The following is a 13,850-nucleotide window of genomic DNA, read 5'->3' as shown; positions in this document are numbered from 1 at the left end:
CTGCGATGGTCTGTTTTGTCAAATGGCAAAGTCACGAAGGGACAGAGGGCTCATAGGCAAGTATAGGATGTTGGAAAAATGAATGAATGAATGCTGAAACATTCCAAACTACCAACCAATAAAGCCCCAGACACAGAAAATCGCTTTAATGAGCAAAACTAGAACTCTTCCTACAAAGTTTGTGTAATTTGCTGTCTTTAAGAATTGGGCTGGCTTTGCCGGCTCTGGGGCCCTCTCACGTTCTGTGCGCTGAGGCCGCCGACCCGGATAGGGTGGTCGTGAACAGGGGTGACGGTGGCTCACCGAGATGTCGGGCCACGCCCTCCGGGAAGGGCGCCCGCGGAGTTTGTCCCGGCGCAGCTCCCATATAAGGCGAGACCCGCCCCTGCCCGGGCAGCCGGGGCGTCGCGCAAGCTCCTTAACGGCGTCTTTAACCCTCCCGCCGCTACCGCGCATGCCCGGGCCGCTCCGAAATCCGGCGCTCCTGATTTCCCCGTAGCCCGGTGGTCAAATCCGCACCCAGCTCCGCGCCCCCCAAGGGGGAGAAGCCAGGGTTCTCCCGGCTCTAGAAACACGTGGTTGCTGATTTCCGGCCAGCCTCGGGGTTCTAGGGAAGCTGATGCGACGATTCCTTTTCTGAGTGGGTTACATGTTTGCAGACATCATTTCACTTAAAGCATGAACCAACTCCAAGGAGTTGTTCCTGTTTTGTAGATAAAGCAAAAGCCTCAGAGATGCCCAGTAATGCAGACTGGACGCCTCCCAAAGCTAGTGTTGGAGCTGAGGCTCAAACCCAGGAGCCCAGCCTCCACTTCTTGCGGCCTCCATTATAGCTTGGCTTGCTGGGGGAGTAGCCCCTCCGACCCAGTCGGGCCGCCTTCCTTAGAACTAGGGACGCTGCCAGCAGCTCCTGGTTGCCCTTGGGGGCGTGAAATACCGGCGGGGAGAGGGCACTGCCTTCAGTGGGCCTTCCTGCCCCCACCCGAGGTGGGGGGCAGCTGTGGGAACCGAGGCAGGAAGCGTGGGGTGGGTGGGCTAAGCGGCCCAGAATGGGGCAGCAGGAGGAAGGCAGAGCTGATGCCTTGGTTAATGTGGCCCGCAGTTAACAGGTGGGCCACTGGGTGTGTGTGAAAGAATGCCCGAATGCATTCATGCTTGATGGACTGAATGAATGAATATGCATTTCCCGGGAGAGGGCGGCGGGGACGGGGCCTCCCGACAAGAAACGGGGTCGGACCTCGCTTCTCCCAGAAACCCTAGGCCCGGAGGAGAGGGTCGTCCCCACCCCAAACTCCTTTAAGTTTAAAACTACTAAACTGTAACATAAGTGCGAAAAAAGTCCAATTAAGATCTGATTTCAGCCAATATAGCCATTCTCGCCCACATTTAAAACCTCCAGTACCCTTTTTATTTTCATTTCTCTGTATCCCTGAATTTAGGCGTCCAGAGCACACGCGCTCGGACAGCCTTAGAGTAGCAGAGAGGACCTGAGGAGCTGCCCACTATCAAGCTGTGATAATCTCTGTGCTTCAGTTTCTTGCTCCGTAAATTGCATGAGCTAACACCTGTACAGCTAACACCTGTAAAGCCAGGTCCTTGTTAAGGGCCGAAAAACTGTTTTTGGTAATCTGACCCCAGGATTGGGGTCCTTGCGCTGGCCCTAAATTACTGTGAACTCCTCGTTTTCCTCCTCCCCAGTTTTTAAAGGAATGAGGTTGGGTTTTAAGCTTCCCTGAAATGACTCCATCCCCGCTCCCAGGCCACTTGATCTGCCTAGATTTGTCGACCTCAGGCGGCGGCGCCCGGGCATCCTGTCCCCGCCCCTCCGTGCTCCAGGCCCCGCCCAGGCAACCCGGCCCCGCCCCTCCGCGCCTCCCGGGCGCCGCCAAAGCCCGGGGCGCGGATCACGCGGGCAGGAGCCGCTCTGGGCATGCTCAGTGGCAGGGCAGGTGGGGCCGCCGCGGGCCGCCGGGTCCGGCCGGGAGCGGAGGGGCGGGGGCAGAGGGGGAAGTGGGCGGGAGCCGCGGGCCAAGTGTCGAGAGCCGCCGGCAGTCGCGGGACGCTGGGCAGGTGGGAACCCGCGTGGTCCGGGCCGCGATGAGCAATGGCATCGGTCAAGGTGGCCGTGAGGGTCCGGCCCATGAATCGCAGGTGAGTAGGAGGGCGGGGCGCAGGCGGGCCCCTGAGGCGTCCCCACCCGGAGGAAGTTGGTCTCCAGCTCCCCTCTAAGGCCAGCCTGGACTTAAGTGTCAAGAGCCGGTCTCCGGCCCACTGGGCCCTGGCTGTGGCCTCTGGGGGCCTGGACCACTTGAAGCTTTGCTGTTCCTTTCACACTGCCCTGGAGGGGCCCTGGGGGGTAGAGAGTTCACGAGGCCACGGAGGAGATTCCTGTTAACTCTTCCAGGTCCCATTAATTTGAAGAAGTTTGCTTCTTCTCTCTTTAAAAAGCATCAAGGGAACAATTTCACGAGGGTGTAAATCCATGAGCGTGGTCATGAGGGCACCAGAGCTGTTAGGCGAAGTCCCCCCAGTTATGCCAACTCAGAAGTTCTCTAATTGTTATCAGTGTTACTTTTTTCAACTCTTAAGAAGTGATTTCAGTTCCCTGAACTTGAACCCTAACTTCTAATCAGTAGTGTAGCAGTTCTTAACTTAAGGTTAAAGAGTGGATGGCAAAACTTTAAAAACTTTTGTTTCCTGGAAAAAAAAAAATCAAGGACACTTAAGTACACGTGTTTGAAATATGCTGGGGGGGAACATAAACAGTTAACAGCTGGGGGGGAATTATAAACACATTTAGAATTTAATCTTGTATGTTTCTACGAAGTAATGCTTTTCAGAATGATTTGACTTTGCAGTTCACTGAGGAATAGTTTGCTTTTTGGTGACTACTTTATAATCAGTTTTTACAAGAGTTAGCTTTTTAAATTGGTTTAAAGAACTTTAAAGAATGAAGTAGATCTAAATGGGATGTGTCCTTCCCAATTGATAGGAGCAGTTCACACAAGGCCATTTGTTTTTACTGGCTTCTCAATCAAGGTGGACATTTGACTTACCATATGGCCTTTGCTACTTTCTTTGTATCAACTTTGGAGGTCATCAGAAGATCATAAAATCAAGAGATTGCCGGAGCCTTCTTTGGCTCATCTGAATCTGTTTTTCTGTTGGCAGATAGGGAATCATTATTCTGGTTTATAACTATTGGAGACCAGTGCTTTTGTGATTTTTAAGTTATCTCTAAAGCTTTTTAGGGAAGGAGTTTGACTTTTTTGTAAGTCCTAAGAAAATACGTAGGTTTCTATGTATATTCAGTCCTACAAGACAAATGGACCCCAGAGTCATTTAGATGTTTTTGAAAGATTGTTCTTTATTTTGGATTTACATGTATATCGAAGTTCCTTTCCTTCTTTGAAATAAAGAAGTTTTGGAGCGCATGCTACGAGATTGTATTGAGTAGCTTTAGAAAGCAATTAAGTGCCGCCTACCAAATGCACGGGCATTGTCCTGGGTGCTGTCTGTGGGACAAGGTAAATGAGGTCTGCTGAGTGTCTTTCTGGTGAGGGAGGGACTGCAGACTAGTGGGACTCTTATAAAACCCTGGGTGGGTTGGGAGGGATGCTACTGGTGCGTGCCTTGACAGTGGAGGCCTGAAGCCCAGGTATGTGGAGAGAAGACAGGAAACATGTCCAAAAGCCACGTGCTTTGGGCAGATAGATGGACGTGATGATGTCTGTGCTCTCAGCAGAGAACTCTTGTGGTGGCATCAGGATTAGGGCAAGAGGTAAGGAAGCAGTAGTCTGGCCATAGGTGGAGATGGGAAGCCTGGAAAGATCCGCGGAGACAGTCTGCTGGCAGAATTGACGGGATTTGGCAGTTCATTGGGTGAGAAGGAGGGGAAAGGGGAAGAACACAGAGTCATTAACTGAGGTCTGATGCTCAGGGAGGTAGAAGAGGTTTGGGGAAGGTGGACGGTCAGGGGGGTGCGTTCTCTCTTGGGTTTGAAAGTTATAGGAGATGCAGTAAGTGTCAAGTACAAGGACAGCGTCTAGCACAGGATGAGTGCTGTCCCAGGTGTTGACCCTGTTCACTGTCCGACGTGTGGGAAGGACACCGTCTCTCTGCTGGTGCTCAGCAGACTGTAAGGAACATGGGTCTCAGGTGATCTGAGGATGGACATTTGGAAATCTTCTGCACGTGGATGACAGTTTAAGAATGTTACAGTGAGGAGGGAATTTCTCAGCGGGAGAAAATCTTACTTTTATGTATAAAGCACAGATATTCAGTAGATTTTAAAAAAAGAAAATGTTTACAGTGAGAAGAAAAGGGATTCAGGGATTAGACACTGGGATATGCTTCTCTTTAGGATTCCAGGGAGAAGATTGGCTTGCAGCTCATGGAGGAGAACCAGCACAGCAAATGGTCATGGCGGGAAAGGAGAAAGGTCTCCCGAAGGAGGTGGTGGTGGTTATTGTCAGATGTTGCCAAGATGGTGCTCTGAGGATGCCAGTAAGATGAGGTCCTCGGTCTTGGAGACAAGAGCATTGGTAGCCTTCCAAAGAGCAGTTTCACGGGGAGACAGTGATCTGGAAGTTGGGAGTGAAATAGAAAGACATATACAATTGGCCAACCAAAAGTACTTGGCCTAACTCATAAGGAAAGGCTTCCAAGTTATAATGGCCGTAAGAAACCATTTTTCACTAGTGAGATTGGTGAATATTAACTGAACATTGAGTGTTGGTGATGGAGTCATAAAGGATCAAGACCTCTGAGACTTCCATGCTGGGAAATTTGACAGCAGCTGTCCAGATTAGAGGTTTATAAAACTCTGTGGTTGAGGAATTTCATTGCTAAGATTTTATTTTATGGATTATATTCCTACCTACGAGGAAGTATGTGTAAGGATGTTTCTGCATCATCATTGGAACAACAACGAAGAAATCATAAATGATCTAAATGTACAGTGATGGAGGATTTGTTAAATTATTGCCTATTCATTTGGTAGAATGCTGTGTAGTACTTAAAAAAGAATGTGTTGATCCTAAGAGTTCCAAGATAGGGGATTACGCGAGAAAAGCAAGATATCCACATACACACTCACTACAGTAGAGTTGTGTGGATGTGTGTGTTCAAAAATATGTACATAGAGGCACACACACGGCCATACCTGTATGGAGTGATTCATAAGAAGCCTGGCAGTGGTCACTCTGGGGAGGAGAGCTGATGAAGAGTCTGTCAGGTGAAGATAGATGGCTTCTTTTTTGGTTTTTTCCTTTTACTGTTTGAGTTTTTACTTTGCTCATTGGTGGTGTTATAATTAATAATTGAAAACTTGTGTATGTAATTTTAAAAAGTTATCTAAAAAGTCACTGGCACTGGAGAAAGAATTTTCAGCTGGTTGTCTGGGAGGATTGAAGGAAGTTGTTAAAAATATTTTCCCCCAGTTTGATTGAGATGTAATTGACGCATCGCTCTGTGTGTCAGGTGTAGAGCAGAAGGACTTGCCTTGTATATGTTGTGAAATGATTACCACGATAAGGTTAGTTAACATCCATCATCTCATGTAGTTTTCCAAAAAAAAAGGAAAAGAAAAAAATGGTTTTTTCCCCTGTGATGAGAACTCTTGGGATTTACTTTCTTAACAGCTTTCGAATATACTATCCAACGGTGTTAACTATAGTCATCATGTTGTACATGATGACTTATTTATTTTATAGCTGGAAGTTTGTACCTTTTGGCCCCCTTCATCCAATTCCCCCATTCCCTACCCCCTGTCTTGGGTAACCAGAAATCTGTTTTCTTTTTCTAAGTTATTTTTTTGTTTATTTTGTTTTTTGTTGCTTCTTTTTTTTAAGATTGAACATATAAAGGCAATCTATACAGTATTTCTCTTTCTCTGACTTCTTTCACTTAGCATAATACCCTTAAGATTCATCCTTGCTGTTGCAAATGGCAGGATTTCCTTTTTCATTGCTGAATAATATTCATATATTCATATATATATATATATATATATATACACACACATGTATATATGTCACGTCTTCTTTATCCATTCATATGTCGATGGACAGTTAAGTTGTTTCTATGTCTTGGCTATTGTAAATAAGAGTACAGGCGCTGAAGGCAAAGAGGAAGCAACCAGCCCGAAGGAAAGGCCTGGAGTGATAGGGAGGTGAGGTTGGCCGTTGCACCCAGGCTGTTGAAGGATGGGGCAGTGTGGTGAAATACTGACTCTGAGGAGGAGCCTGTTGCGGTCACCAGTCCTCCTTGCAAGAAACACCCAGTGCTTGATTAAGAACAAGATGTGATGAATTTGTTTTTACTACTGTCCGAGAGGAGGAAATTTCTCCCTCTACCGCTCTCTTGAGTTCTTGTGGCTAGACTAATAATAAAATTGACCCAAGATTTAACAGGAGAAAAAGAAACAAATTTGTAAGGAATTGACAGGACAAAGAAACTTAGGTTTTGTGTGCCCAGTTATTGAAGAGCCTAAACAGAGTTTGGGCTTGGGGTAGTAAATTAAAGAAATAACAAGGCTCCGAATTCCCTATTTTTGACTGTAAGGGTGTCCTTCTACCTCCAGATGCAGGGAGTGTGCCCTTCACATGGGAGATTGATTCTCCTGCTCTCAGGGAAACAAAGGAGGGTGAGAGTGACCCTGTTGGATTGGCCGTTTCTTAAGAAACTTTAATTTAAAACAATTAATATGCCGTGGAGGTGCATTTTGAGGTGGCCCATCCTGAACCTCAACACTACCTTATGGCTTTTTTCCTTTTTTTTCTTTTTTTTTTTTTTTTTTTTGGTGGTACGCGGGCCTCTCACTGTTGTGGCCTCTCCCGTTGCGGAGCACAGGCTCTGGACGTGCAGGCCCAGCGGCCATGGCTCACAGGCCTAGCCGCTCTGCGGCATGTGGGATCTTCCCGGACCAGGGATCGGACCCGTGTCCCCTGCATTGGCAGGCGGATTCTTAACCACTGCGCCACCAGGGAAGCCCCAAGATTGGCTGTTATTATTACTGTTACTTTTAGAATTTAATGATGGTACCTTTATTCCATAACACATATTTAAAAAATGTTTTACCAAAAAGAAAAAATTTGCTGAGTGCTGGGAACAGGCCAGATGTTAGCGTTATAATGTACTTTCTCATCTTATAAGGCAGGTCCGCCTCAGGCCTTCTATTTGTGAGGGTTCTCAGCTTCTCTTCCCAATCAGCCTCTCAGGTAGAATTTGCTGTCATGGCAATCAAGTTAAAAAAAAAAAAAAAAACGCCAGTGGTAGTTTGACTGGGGTTGATGTCTTTAGACTCTACTGAAGTTTTCCCATTTTAAGAGCAGGAGTGTTGGGGAACATAGCTCAGTGGTAGCCTCTTGGGTCTGTGATGACGCCCGTCTCTCGTGTTAAGGGTGGGTGGTGTCTGTCGAGATGGTACCATGCACCAGGCACCGTGCTCATTTCTTCACCTTGGCAACTTCCTTTCCCCCTCACACCAGCTCACTGATGGAGGTCTTTTCACCCCATTTTACAGACGGGAAACTGAGACCTCTGAGATAATAAAGTGCGGCTGAGCCAGCTCCACTTCCCTCCAGAGCCCTTTGCTTGGTGACTTGTTGTCCCCGGGCTCGCTGATGACAGAAGCCCTCGGCTTCAGGGGACGGCTGGGCTGGTGGCAGAGGAGAGACACAGGCTCACCACACACGCAGATAACACAGAATCTGTGAGGGGATTCTGGAAGCTGGAGGAAGAGGTCTCCGGGGCTTCCCAGGGTCCCTTGGATGAGAGGGTGGGGTTTGAGTTGAGCCCCGAAGCAGGGGTGTAACCAGCCACCATTTAGGGAGCGTCTGTGAAGTGCTCGGCTGGTGCTCTTTGGAAGTTAGCACAGTGGCCGCATTCTGTGGATGAGGGGCTCAGAGACCTGAGATCACACAGCTAGGTCGCGGTGGAGTCCGGGTTGGAGCTGAAGTCTCTCTTACTCTCATTTCTAAAGCCCCTCCATTGTACAGAAGATTCAGATAAGAGGAGGGTGGGGATGGCTGGCAGGTGGCACCGAGTACAGTTACCCGGGATCTTGGACTCACTGGAGCTTTGTGTAAGGATTAGTTGAGAGGTCGGTGGGCAGGGCGTTGTGAGGACATTTCTTTGTTAAGCTTGGGAGTTTGGGCTTTTATGCTGCAGTCCTGTGCTGGCCTTTGGCGGCATGCAGCTCCTTAAATTAACTGTTCAATAAAATGTAAAATGTAGTTACTTAGTTGCACAAGTCACATTTCAAATGCTCCATAGCTACATATTGAACAAGGCAGATAGATCATGTCCATCCTCGTGGAAAGTTCTACTGGACAGTAAGCCTGACCTGGGTTTGAATCCCGGCTCTGCACCTTCCTAGCTCTGGGTCTTGGCACTTTACTCAGGTGTTCTGTGCTTCAGTTTCTTCACCTGTAAGACGGAGATCTTCACAGGACCCCCCTTGTGGGGCTGAGATGATGACTGAATGAGGTAACCCTTGCTAACAGTATTGGGCCCCAGAGTAAGGGCTCTATAAATATTGGCTACTATTATTAGGCACTGGGAGCTGCTGATGGCTTTTCAGAAATATAGCAGGGTAGGGAAATAATACCAGCATTCCAGCAACAGTGAACATTGATTGACTGTTTCCCAAGTGCTGTGCTAAGTGCCTTTTATGCACTATTATCCCACTGACTTTCCTGCCATATTCTGGGGTGCAAGACCCTGAGACCTCAGATGTCCTTTAGATTGGGCAGAGGCCAGTGCTGGCAGACCATTCAGAGAACTGGAGTATGACCGGTAGGGATGGGATTCTGGACCAGGCTGGCGATGTAAGTAACAGGAAAGGAGGAGTCAAAGGATGAAACTTACAAACAAAACCCTGAAAAAACCTTCACGGCATTTTCTGATTGTGAAACTAATGTATGCTTGTAAAAAACGTCTGCTGAAAAGTGTTCCAAAGAAATCAAATTGAAAATCGCTCATAATTCCACGGATCCAGAGATGACCCCTCCTAAAGTTTTGGTGCATTTAAATCCAGTCTTTTTTTCCTGTTTGTGTAGCAGCATAACGTATAACTATCTTATATCCTGTCTTTTACGTTTGCAAGAGACATTCTGAAGACCAATCAGTAGGACATAGAGAGGCAAAGAGTCAGATGACTGAGAGGCTTGGGGCCCTATTAAGTGGACGAATGACCTTTGCCAAGGTCAGGATGTGGGATGAGCCTGTCGGGGTGGAGGGCCATGGTGGTCAGTTGAGTTGGTTCCGGATGCTGGTGGGGCTGCAGAAAGTAGGAACTCAGGTGAGTTATCAGCTCTGCAGGTGCATATTTGGAGGTGGGTTGCTTGAAGGTGGTAGCGGCTGTGGTGGCAGTGAGTGTTGTCTCTGAGGAGGACCATGGTAAAGAAAGAAGGGGTGGGATAGCAGAACTGCATGACCTGGGTTAAGACCGAGCTGTCAGTAGCTGGCCGAGTGACCTGGGCAGGTTGGTTTTACTCCTGGGCTCAGTTTCTTCTTTTGTAAACAAGGACTCACTGAGCCTATTTTAGGGGGTTTACAAAGTCAGAACTGTTTTCACGCCCATAGTAAGATATTTGCTGTTTTTACTCTCATCTCTCACGAGGGTACTGTGGAGTTTTCGAGAAGCTACATGATGTGTGATGACGTCGTGAGTCTGTGTGCAGTGCATTGTGTCAAACATTTCTCAGTTTTCATTTCTAATATGGTAACTATAAATGGGTATATCAACATTAATAAAAGCTCTGTAGGCTCTTCAGTTATGTTTAAGAGTTGTAAAAGGCTACGGAAGCCACAGCATGTGAGAGCCGCAGCTGTAAAATGATAGTGCATAAGTTGTTGAGGGGTTTAGATGGAAGGGTGTATATGGAGAGAGTGTTTAGCATACTTCCAGGCATGTAATATCCTTTCAACAAATCAGAGCTGCTATTATTTTTTATAATCACCTGTTACTGACAACTGCACTTAAGGGCCAGGCAATGGAGACAGGAAGGGAGAAAAGCAGGAGAGTGAACGTCCTGGTCATCAAGGGAGAGGAGAGGGGGTCACCAGCATCGGAGGTGCTGCAGGTCGAGGTCCGAGCCCAGCTGGCTGGGGAGGTGATTGGCTCCTGTCTCTGGAGGGAACTGTTTTAGTTGAGGGGTGGGAGGGGATGCTAGTGGGGTTGGGGGCGGGAGGCTGGTGGTGGGGGCCAGGAGGTGGCACCTGTCGCTGCCCTTCCAGTTAACGGAGGGATTAAAGGAAGGAGAGAGCTCACCCCTGTTCACCTGTGCCGTTTGGCTCCTGTAATAAAATCTAATCTCCTTTACTGATTGTGTGAGGCGCTCAGACCCCAGCCCTCACCTGGGCATCGCAAACCTGGGCCTGGCAGAGAATGTGTGTGTGTGTGTGTGTCAGAGGTTATTTAGAAATGTCCAGTTGTGCAGTACGTAGATAGCACTCTGGTCTGAGCTGATTTAACCTACACATTCTCATTTCATGATCAACTTCCTAAATTATTTCAATAGCTTTTTCTATTTTTGTGGGTCCTGGAATTGGGATGCAGTCTTGCTGAGGCCTGTTTTATGAAACGAAATACATTACGGCTAGACTTACACGGCCTGGGGGAGATGTGACAGTGCCCCACCACGCCCAGGCCCTTCCCCAGGTTGAAGCCTCTGGCTGATTTCCGTGATGGAGAAGTCCTTCCTGGGAAGGTTGTCATTGTTCCCTTGGATTCGGCCCAGTGACTCACATCAGGCACGACTGCTGGCGGGGCCTGGAGCTTTCCTTCACTCTCACCCACTCTGGGCTGAGCATGTGTGTTTCCTGCTCTGTCCATTTCCAAGTATATTCATTATTCATTGTTGCTGCCCAGTGGAGGGGAAATAACTGTTTCTGTGATCAGCAATCTACTCATAGACAGTTGGAGCAATTTCAATGGGATTTGTAGAATTTAAAGTCAACTGAGAAAGTGCTTTCACCCTAATGGTGTTGACAAGTAATTTTTTTTTTTTTTTTTTTGCGGTACACGGGCCTCTGACTGTTGTGGCCTCTCCAGTTGCAGAGCACAGGCTCTGGACGTGCAGGCTCAGCGGCCATGGCTCACGGGCCCAGCCGCTCCGCGGCATGTGGGATCTTCCCAGACTGGGGCACGAACCCGCGTCGCCTGCATCGGCAGGTGGACTCTCAGCCACTGCGCCACCAGGGAAGCCCCGACAAGTAATTTTTGTCCCCAGTGACTATTTCTAGCCACTCACTCACTTATTAGGAATTCTGTTAAGTCTTATGCCATCATTATCTAATTCAATTCTTGACAACAATCCCACAGGGGTGAATATTTTTAGCTCCATTTTATAGATGAAGAAACTGGGGATCAGAGAAAGATCAGGTCCCCGCTCAAATGTCACTTCTTCTGAGAAGCCTTTATCACATTGCATTGGTCTCCTGGCTTCACAGCATTTACCATTATTGAGTTTGTGTGCACGTGCGCGAGTGCACACGTGCATGGGCATGTGTATGCATGTGAAAGGATTTTTGTTTTCTTGTTTCTTGTCTCCCTGCTTCTTGCCCATAAACTCCGTGAGAGCTGGTAACCTTGTTGGGTTTGTCTGTTTCCCTAGGGCCTAGAACTGTGCCTGGCAGAGATAGGTACTCAGAAGATATTCGTTGCATTAATAACTGTCATCTCCTCCCCAGTCTTTCAGTATGTGGATGCTTACAAGGAATCCGGGATCCGAAGCCCAGCATCCGTGGGATGCCTCACGTTGCTCCCGTGAGCAGAAGGGAAGTTTGATGATCCTCCTGTTGGGTATTAGGCTGGGGAGGCAGAAGAGAGCTGAGGAAGAGCCTGGGGAAAGGACAGCTTCAGGCTTTCCCTGTGTATTAAGTTAATTATACACAAATTACGCATCAAATACGTGTTATGTTTATCTCTTAAGGTTAGAGAATTGGAGGGTAAACACTATGTTTCAATGATATATAGTTTATGGGACAGGACACACTTGTTCCTTTAGAAAAGGATTTTTTTTTTAACTTGAAATAATTATACAGTAAAGTTCCCATATATGCTTCACTCAGCTTCCCCTAACATCAGCGTCTTACGTAACCACGGTGCAGTTGTCAGGACCAAGGCATCAGCGTGGTGCAGCCCTGGTAACTGGACATGGTTTTCCTGAGAACGTCCTTCTTCTGTCCCAGGAGCCGGTGCAGGATCCCACATTGGATATAGTTGCCATGTCTTCTTAATCTCTTCTGGTCAGTGACAGTTTCTAAGTCTCAGAAGAGTGCCAGTCAGTTATTTTGTAGAATGTCCCTCAGTTTGGGTTTCTCCCACGGTTTGTCATGATTAAACTGAAGTTATGCAGTTTTGGCAAGAAAGCCACATAAGTGTCCTTCATTTCCTATTATGGGGGGGTCATGATGCCAGTATGTCTCGTTACTGGTGATGTCCACATCAGTCCCTTGGTCAAGGTGGTGTCTGCTGGGTTTCTCCGCTGTGTTGTTATATTTTTTCCTCTTTGTAATTAATACATATCTGAGGGAAATACTTTGCAGGAAAAGTTTTTGACTTCAGTTTGCAACAGTATTTATTTTTTGCCCCTTGTAACACATTTCAGATTTTCTAATAAAAGTTATTGTGAATATAAGATTCATTTAAAACATTTTTTTTCCCCCTCTGACTTAGTGAAAAAGGATTAATCACATTTAAAATGAAGGACATTTGTACTTTGGAAGGTTGGTGACGATTGTACAGGACTATGCATTTAAAACATCTGCAGTAAGACCTTTATCAGCCCAATGCATGCTGATGTTTCTACTGTCTACTATTTCATTAAAAAAAAAAGATGGTCTTTATCTACTAATTTATGATTGGCGGTTTGAAAACACTAGTGTAGTGAATCTATTATTCAGAGCAGAACTTGGTAAAATGTGATTTTTCTACATGAGGGAACATTGAAATTAGGATGCTGTTAGAAAGTCAGTCCTCTTTCCTCTTGGAAGCTGGGGGTGAAGGGTGGGGCTTTTGATCCCAAGAGGATAAATAAAGCTTAGAATGAGAATTTTCAACTTCAAAGAGTCTAGGATTCTGAGTCCACCATGGGATACCCAGTATCAGGAGCTTGCTCTCTTAAGCTCTCGTGGCTTCATGGTGTCTTGGTCTCTTGCCGAGTGCACCTACTGATTCTTATTTTCAGGATTTATTAAACAGAGTCTAAGCCATCACAGTGACTCAGCTTGGGGCACAGGTAAACCACTTCGTGAGTTCCCTCTAAGTGGGACTTCAAGTTCCCCAGGGAGCTTTCCAGAAAAACTGATTCAAGGTGATGGAGGCTAGCTCGGAAGTGAAACAAGTTGCAGAGATAAAGCTTTTAAAAATATGGGGTTTTGGTCTGTTGGCTTTCTTTTCGTAAAGAAAGGAGCTATAGGAGCTATCTCTGCTTGATCAGATAGAAGGGCAACTAACTGTGAGAAAAATGTCAGGAGTCCTGGGCCGGTGCTCATATATGATGATCCAATTGAGATGTTTTTCTTCTTTTTTAAAAAATTTTCATTTTGAAATATGTACAGAAAGTTGCAGGAATAGTGCAGAGTTCTCGTGTAGCTTTCACCTTATACAGCTGTAGTATAATTAAACACCAGGCAAGTAACATTGATACAGTATTATCCACTGATCTGATTCATCCAGATTTCCCAAGTTGCCCGATAGTGTCTTTTTCTCTGGTCCAAGATTCAGTCCAAGATGACACAAGGCATTTAGTTGTCTTGTAAAATGTCTCCTTTTTAATTTAGCTTTTCTTGTTCTTAGGGTCAACTTTGACTATACTGATATATTAAGGATGAGAATAGGT

At 46.7% G+C, this 13,850-nt stretch overlaps 1 protein-coding gene across 3 annotated transcripts in view; it reads left to right on the top strand.

Moving 5' to 3' along the window:
- Positions 1–1,993: 1,993 nt before the first annotated feature.
- Positions 1,994–13,850, top strand: part of LOC307198911 (kinesin-like protein KIF16B) — a 280,798-nt gene continuing 268,941 nt past the window's right edge. For all 3 annotated transcript variants that reach the window (XM_079946236.1, XM_079946235.1, XM_079946237.1), the window contains exon 1: positions 1,994–2,151. In XM_079946236.1, the coding sequence (XP_079802362.1) occupies positions 2,105–2,151 (47 nt within the window). In that variant the 5' untranslated portion in view covers positions 1,994–2,104. The remainder of the gene's footprint in view (positions 2,152–13,850) is intronic.

This window comes from Stenella coeruleoalba (genome assembly GCF_951394435.1).
Source record: "Stenella coeruleoalba genome assembly, chromosome: 15".
In the NCBI taxonomy this organism is placed as follows: Eukaryota; Metazoa; Chordata; class Mammalia; order Artiodactyla; family Delphinidae; genus Stenella; species Stenella coeruleoalba.
The sequence above is the reverse complement of the archived record's forward strand: the minus strand, read 5'-3'. Positions and strand labels throughout refer to the sequence as shown.